Here is an 8,500-nt window from a genome sequence, read left to right on the forward strand (position 1 = left end):
ACAATACAATAACCAGTAGAGAGTATGTCCTTCTGTACCTCATCCTGGTCTTAAGGCTAGAGTTACCATAAAGTACAAGACAATAACCAGTAGAGAGTATGTCCTTCTGTACCTCATCCTGGTCTTAAGGTTAGGGTTACCATAAAGTACAAGACAATAACCAGTAGAGAGTATGTCCTTCTGTACCTCATCCTGGTCTTAAGGCTAGAGTTACCATAAAGTACAAGAAAATAACCAGTAGAGAGTATCTCCTTCTGTACCTCATCCTGGTCTTAAGGTTAGAGTTACCATAAAGTACAAGACAATAACCAGTAGAGAGTATGTCCTTCTGTACCTCATCCTGGTCTTAAGGCTAGAGTTACCATAAAGTACAAGACAATAACCAGTAGAGAGTATGTCCTTCTGTACCTCATCCTGGTCTTAAGGCTAGAGTTACCATAAAGTACAAGACAATAACCAGTAGAGAGTATGTCCTTCTGTACCTCATCCTGGTCTTAAGGTTAGAGTTACCATAAAGTACAATACAATAACCAGTAGAGAGTATGTCCTTCTCTACCTCATCCTGGTCTTAAGGCTAGAGTTACCATAAAGTACAAGACAATAACCAGTAGAGAGTATGTCCTTCTGTACCTCATCCTGGTCTTAAGGTTAGGGTTACCATAAAGTACAAGACAATAACCAGTAGAGAGTATGTCCTTCTGTACCTCATCCTGGTCTTAAGGCTAGAGTTACCATAAAGTACAAGACAATAACCAGTAGAGAGTATGTCCTTCTGTACCTCATCCTGGTCTTAAGGCTAGAGTTACCATAAAGTACAAGACAATAACCAGTAGAGAGTATGTCCTTCTGTACCTCATCCTGGTCTTAAGGCTAGAGTTACCATAAAGTACAATACAATAACCAGTAGAGAGTATGTCCTTCTGTACCTCATCCTGGTCTTAAGGTTAGAGTTACAATAAAGTACAAGACAATAACCAGTAGAGAGTATGTCCTTCTGTACCTCATCCTGGTCTTAAGGCTAGAGTTACCATAAAGTACAAGACAATAACCAGTAGAGAGTATGTCCTTCTGTACCTCATCCTGGTCTTAAGGCTAGAGTTACCATAAAGTACAATACAATAAATAGTCAACAGTTAAAGTACCTCATAACAAATCGGGTCAATATCAGGGGATATCTTTATTTCAACTAGATCTCACAGTCTCACGTCACAATTAGATGTTCATCCATGTTTCTCAAACATTACATTTCAAAGTTGTTCCAAATGTTGTACCAAACGAAGTGTTTAGGGTGAAGTTTAGACATTAACACCACATTTTTAAGGTTAGGGTTAAGGTTAGACATTTGTCTCAGAAATCTCAAGGTTAGACATTAACTCAGAGTGGTTAAAGTAAAGGATAAGGCTTAAAACAAAAATATCAAGAACACCTTTCTATGACCGGATTCGAACTTGCAACCAGAGGCAGATGCTTAAGCCCATCCCCAACTCCCTCGAGAAACCTACTTGAAGGTAACATTGCTCACTGCTGCCCCTAGTGGTCGAATTCCACTTCATCTCCTGACATCCTCAGGCGTGGACGAACATCAAATACTGACTTGTATCACAGGTGAGCTGACTGATTTATCTATATATTTCCTGATATCTGATTTTATGCGATAAAATAAGTATATTTCCTGATATCTTATTTCATGCGATATAAGGAGTATTTGGTATTTTATGAGGATCCCCATTAGCTGTTGCAAAAGCAACAGCTACTCTTCCTGGGGTCCAAACAAAACATGAATCATGACATAATACAGAACATTAATAGACAAGAACAGCTCAAGGACAGAACTACATTAAAAAAAATTGGAAGCACACGTAGCCTACATATCAATACAGACAAACTATCTAGGTCAAATATGGGAGAGGCGTTGTGCTGTGAGGTGTTGCTTTATCTGTTTTGTTAAACCAGGTTTGCTGTTTATTTGATCAATATGAGATGGAAGGAAGTTCCATGCGATAATGACTCTATAAAATGCTTTCTTGAATTTGTTCTGGATTTGGGGACTGTGAAAAGCCCCCAGGTGGCATGTCTGGTGGGATAAGTGTGTGTGTCAGAGCTGTGGGTAAGTTGACGATGCAAAAAATGTGGGATTTTCAACACATGCATGTTTCCTATAACAATAAGTGGTGCAGTCAGTCTGAATGTGGAACATCACGTCATTGGCAGATACAGTTGAAGACGGAAGTTTGCATACACCTTCTAAAATACATTTAAACTCAGTTTTTCACAATTCCTGACATTTAATCAGAGTAAAGATTCCCTGTCTTAGGTCAGTTAGGATCATCACTTTATTTTAAGAATGTGAAATGTCAGAATAATAGTAGAGAGAATGATTTATTTCAGCTTTCATTTCTTTCATCACATTCCCAGTGGGTCAAAAGTTTACATACATGCAATTAGTATTTGGTAGCATTGCCTTTAAATTGGTTAACTTGGGTCAAACGTTACGGGTAGCCTTCTACAAGCTTCCCACAATACGTTGGGTGAATTCTGGCCCAATCCTCCTGACAGAGCTGGTGTAACTGAGTCAGGTTTGTAGGCCTCCTTGCTTGCACACGCTTTTTCAGGTCTGCCCACAAATGTTCTATAGGATTGAGGCCAGGGCTTTGTGATGGCCACTCCAATACCTTGACTTTGTTGTCCTTATTAAGCCATTTTGCCACAACTTTGGAAGCATGATTGGGGTCATTGTCCATTTGGAAGACCCATTTGTGACCAATATTTAACTTCCTGACTGATGTCTTGAGATGTTGCTTCAATATATCCACATAATTTTCCTCATGATGGTATCATCTATTTTGTGAAGTGCACCAGTCCCTCCTGCAGCAAAGCACCCCCACAACATGATGCTGCCACCCCCGTGCTTCACGTTTGGGATGGTGTTCTTCGGCTTGCAAGCCTCCCCCATTTTCCTCCAAACATAATGATGGTCATTATGGCCAAACAGTTCTATTTGTGTTTCATCAGACCAGAGGAGATTTGTCCAAAAAGTACGATATTTATCCCCATGTGTAGCTGCAAACCGTAGTCTGGCTTGGTTATGGCAGTTTTGGAGCAGTGGCTTCTTCCTTGCTGAGCAGCCTTTCAAGTTATGTCGACATAGGACTCGTTTTACTGTGGATATAGATACTTTTGTACCTGTTTCCTCCAGCATCTTCTCAAGGTCCTTTGCTGTTGTTCTGGGACTGATTTTCACTTTTCACACCAAAGTACGTTCATCTCTAGGAGACAAAACTCGTCTCATTCCTGAGCGGTTTGACAGCTGCGTGCACTCGCGTACTATTGTTTGTACAGATTAAAGTGGTACCTTCAGGCGTTTGGAATTTGCTCCCAAGGGTGAACCAGTCTTGTGTAGGTCTACAGTTTTTTATCCTGAGGTCTTAGCTGATTCCTTTTGATTTTCCCATGATGTCAAGCAAAGAGGCACTGGGTTTGAAGGTAGTTCTTGAAATACTTCCACAGGTATACCTCCAAATTAACTCAAATGATGACAATTAGCCTATCAGAAGCTTCTAAAGCCATGACATAATTTTCTGGAATTTTCCAAGCTGTTTAAAGGCACAGTCAACTTAGTGTATGTAAACTATATCCCGTTCACTACGGGAACGTTATTTTTTCCAAAAATGAAAATACTGCCCCCTAGTCACAAAAGGTTAAAGGCACAGTCAACTTAGTGTATGTAAACTTCTGACCCACTGGAATTGTGATACAGTGAATTATAAGTGAAATAATCTGTCTGTAAACAATTGTTGGAAAAATGACTTGTAGAAAGTAGATGACCTAACCGACTTGCCAAAACTATAGTTTGTTACCAAGACATTTATGGAGCGGTTTATTTTATTTTATTTTATATTTCACCTTTATTTAACCAGGTAGGCAAGTTGAGAACAAGTTCTCAATTACAATTGCGACCTGGCCAAGATAAAGCAAAGCAGTTCGACACATACAACAACACAGAGTTACACATGGAGTAAAACAAACATACAGTCAATAATACAGCCGGAACAGAGAGTAAAAGGAGCTTTCTGGGGGTGATAAAATAGATTCAAGGTATAATGTACAGACAAAGGTATGGTAGGATGTGAATACAGTGGAGGTAAACCTAGACATTGAGTGATGATGAGAGAGATGTTGTCTCTAGAAACATCATTGAAACCAGGTGATGTCATCGCATGTGTGTGTGGTGGAACTGAAAGGTTGGATAAGGTATAATGAGCAGGGCTAGAGGCTCTACAGTGAAATAAGCCAATAAACACTAACCAGAACAGCAATGGACAAGGCATATTGACATTAAGGAGAGGCATGCTTAGTCGAGTGATCATAAGTGTCCAGTTAGTAGTGAGGTTGGTTGGGGTCACGGCGATTCAGACAGCTAGCCAGGCCATCGGTAGCAAGCTAGCATAGGATGGAGGTCTGTTTTTAGCCACCACGTGCGTTTCAGTCAGTAGATTTGTGGGTTTCCGTGTGGTAGAGGGGACCAATCCAATTGTCAAAATAGATATAGTTGTAGTGACCCAAGAAAAATTGTCCGATAGACGTATTCAGATAGCAGCCGTGAAGACAGCTAACGATTAGCGGGCCGAGGATGGGCGTTCAGGTAACGTCATGATGGAGGGGCCAGTTGGATAACTCCCTCGGGTAGATAATGTCAGTAATCCAGTTGTGAAGGCCCGGTGGGGCTCCGCATCGGCAGTAAAATGGGTCCGGATAGGTGGTTGTAGCCCAGGAGTGGCTGATGGAACTCTTCAGCTGGCTAGCTCCGGAATAATTGATGTTTGCTCCGGGATCGACGTAAGCCAATAGTCACGCGGATAGCAGCTAGCTAGCTGCGAGATCCAGGTGTAAATGTCCAGAGCTTGCGGTTGAAATCCGGGGATATGGAGAGAAAAATAGGTCTGGTCTGAGTCACGTTGCACAAAACTGGTGATAGCTTTTCGAGCTAAAGGATAGCTGATGAGCACAAACCGTGGTTAGCTCAATACTAACTTTAGCCAGTAAACTGGCTAGCTTCTGGCTAGCTTCTGGTTAGCTTCTAGCTAGCTTCTGGTTAGCTTCTAGCTAGCTTCTGGTTAGCTTCCAGCTAGCTTCTGGTTAGCTTCTGGCTAGCTTCTGGCTAGCTTCTGGTTAGCTTTTGGCTAGCTGCTGGTTGGCTTCTGGCTAGCTTCTGGCTAGCTTCTGGCTAGCTTCTGGTTAGCTTCTGGCTAGCTTCTGGCTAGCTTCTGGTTAGCTTTTGGCTAGCTGCTGGTTGGCTTCTGGCTAGCTTCTGGCTAGCTTCTGGCTAGCTTCTGGTTAGCTTTTGGCTAGCTGCTGGTTGGCTTCTGGCTAGCTTCTGGCTAGCTTCTGGCTAGCTTCTATTATGGATTTCAGATTTGAGGTAAATAATACTTTTTATTTGTATTTTTTTTAGTTAAACTAGTTAATGACTCCAACCTGGAGTCCAAATGTAAAGTTACGATCTCAACTGTATATGGTTGTATGATCTCTGTGGTTCCTTATATCTGTATAGGGTGAACTCTATATGCAAAAAGGTTAAATGGTCCTCTTAGGGATTCTGTCTTATATATATATAGCCTCTAAATGCTGTGACACCCTGTGGACATTGGGCCTGGGAGTGTTTATGTTACTGTAAACTTAGTGTGGTTTAATTGGTCAATGGTGGTTCGTTTTGGGTTCAAAGGTTACACGTTCAGATGTTACAAATGGATTTGAATGCATTATCCTTGTATCCAGTACACGGAGGAAGGTTGTATCATCAATTCTCATTTCCTAGACCTCTAGGCTTCTTAAGCGTCTCTTTGTTCATGCTTTGTCCTGTATGTTAACCTTAGGATCTATACGCTTGGAATAATGCCTTGTAATGTCTGTTAATGCTTTGTAACTTAAGCTTTATGCCTTGTCTGGGAATCCATTAGTTTTACAATGTTAATTAAATATCTGCCTTTGATATAGACAATTCTCAGACTAATTCTCGCTAAGGTCAACTCATAAAGTATATTTTAATTATCTTTATGGAGTCAGATAAATAAGTTAATTTCTTAGTTTTATTATGAGTCACAAGTGAGGTATTTATAATATCATATAAACTGTATGCGTCAAATATTACTGTCCACTACAAGCGTATAGTAATCTACAGTGGAAGAAACAGTATGTGAACCCTTCGGAGTTAACTGGATTTCTACATAAGTTGGTCATAAAATGTTATCTGATCTTCACAACAATAGACAAACACAGTGCGCTTAAACAAAGAACTAATATTATATTTTTATTTTCTACATTGAATACATCATAAATATTCACAGTGTAGGTTGGAAAAAGTATGTGAACCCCTAGGCTAATGACAAAAGCTAATTGGAGTCAGGAATCATCTAACCTGGAGTCCAATCAATGAGATGGGATTGGAGACGTTTGTTAGAGCTGCCTTGCCCTATAAAAAACACACACCACATTTGAGTTTGCTATTCACAAGAAGTATTGCCTGATGTGAACCATGCCTCGAGCAAAAGAGATCTCAGAAGACATAAGATTAAGAATGGTTGACTTGCATAAAGCTGGAAAGGTTAACAAAAGTATCTCTAAAAGCCTTGATGTTCATCAACTCGCGGTAAGATAAATCATCTCGTAAAACACTAAACAAGAATGGTGTTCATGGGAGGACACCACGGAAGAAGCCACTGCTGTCCAAAAAAAACATTGCTGCATGTCTGAAGTTCGCAAAAGAGCATCTGGATGTTCCACAGCGCTACTGGCAAAATATTCTGTGGACAGATGAAACTATAGTTGAGTTGTTTGGAAGGAACACACAACACTATGTGTGGAGAAAAAATGGCACATCACACCAACATCAAAACCTCATCCCAACTGTAAAGTATGGTGGAGGGAGCATCATGGTTTGGGGCTGCTTTGCTGCCTCAGGGCCTGGACAACTTGCTATCATTGACGGAAAAATGAATTCACAAGTTTATCAAGACATTTTGCAGGAGAATGTAAGGCTATCTCTCTGCCAATTGAAGCTTAACAGAAGTTGGGTGATGCAACAGGACAACGACCCAAAACACAGAAGTAAATCAACAACCGAATGGCTTCAACAGAAGAAAATACGCCTTCTGGAGTGGCACAGTCAGAGTCCTGACCTCAACCCGATTGAGATGCAGTGTCCTGACCTCAACTCGATTGAGATACTGTGGGATGACCTCAAGAGAGCGGTTCACACAAGACATCCCAAGAATATTGCTGAACTGAAACAGTTTTGTAAAGAGGAATGGTCCAAAATTCCTCCTGATCATTGTGCAGGTCTAATCCGCAACTACAGAAAACGTTTGGTTGAGGTTATTGCTGCCATAGTAGGGTCAACCATTTATTAAATACAAGGGTTCACATACTTTTTCCACCCTGCACTTTGAATGTTTACCTGGTGTGTTAAATAAATACATGAAATATATAATTGTTTGTGTGTTATCAGTTTAAGAAGACTGTGTTTGTCTATTGTGAAGATCAGATAAAAGTTTATGACCAATTTATGCAGAAATCCAGGTATTTCCAAAGGGTTCACATACTTTTTCTTGCCACTGTGTGGAAGTACTAAAGTTATCTCATTCTCTTCTAGGAGTTAACATACAGTATAACCAATATTACTAAAGTACTACAGTTACCTCATCCTCGTCTAGGAGTTAACATACAGTATAACCAATATTACTAAAGTACTACAGTCACCTCATTCTCTTCTTGGAGTTAACATACAGCATAACCAATATTACTAAAGTACTACAGTCACCTCATTCTCTTCTTGGGGTCCCCCAGCAGGGTCTCAGGGAACTGGGAGAGGGTCTTCAGTTGAGTCTCGAAGCGCAGCCCAGAGATGTTGACGACTACGCGCTCACAGCACTCGTGGTCCGGTTGATTCCGTTCGTACCGGTCCAGAGAGTGGTGACCTGGTAGAGTCACCAACTCCTCCAACATGTTGTCTCCGCCACACGCCACCACCGTCATCACATCGATGTCTGTCTCTGTGTATCCGTGGTTTACGAGGGTGTCGCGGTCTCGGAGGTCGGCGTGGTCCTGGTGGGTCTTGGTAATGGAAGACGGTGGGGATTGAAGGAGACTGAGGTGGTCGTCCATGTGCACGCCGAGATAGACAGACGGAGACACATGCAGGGGCACCAGCTGTTCCCCCTCCGCGAGCCCCTGTTAGCCTGCCACCACCGCGGCTTCCCCTCCTCCGTCTCCTCTCTCTCGCTCTCTCCCTGTCTGTCTGCTCTTCTCACTCCGTCTGTCTCTCTCCAATTGGTGTTCACTCCCACGACGCGAGAGCTGTGGTTTATAAACATGCGGGCACTACCCCCGTCCCTGGCAGGCAACCCCCTCTCTCTCTCTCTCTCTCCTCTCTTTCTCTCCTCTCTCTCCTATCAGAGCGTGGACAGACATAAACACTGGGTATCAGACGCGTCACAACCCGACT

General features: G+C 41.8%; 1 protein-coding gene across 1 annotated transcript; it reads right to left on the reverse strand.

Annotated features, from left to right (window-relative positions):
• Nucleotides 1-7,816: 7,816 nt before the first annotated feature.
• On the reverse strand, nt 7,817-8,160 carry LOC139400301 (potassium voltage-gated channel subfamily A member 3-like; the record flags this gene model as incomplete). The annotated part of the gene is made up of 1 exon (XM_071145271.1): nt 7,817-8,160. A coding segment is annotated over exon 1 (344 nt), but the record flags the coding sequence as incomplete, so codon positions are not given.
• Between the last annotated feature and the right edge of the window lie 340 nt (nt 8,161-8,500).

The sequence above is a fragment of the Oncorhynchus clarkii genome, unplaced genomic scaffold (assembly GCF_045791955.1).
Source record: "Oncorhynchus clarkii lewisi isolate Uvic-CL-2024 unplaced genomic scaffold, UVic_Ocla_1.0 unplaced_contig_1910_pilon_pilon, whole genome shotgun sequence".
Taxonomy (NCBI): domain Eukaryota; kingdom Metazoa; phylum Chordata; class Actinopteri; order Salmoniformes; family Salmonidae; genus Oncorhynchus; species Oncorhynchus clarkii.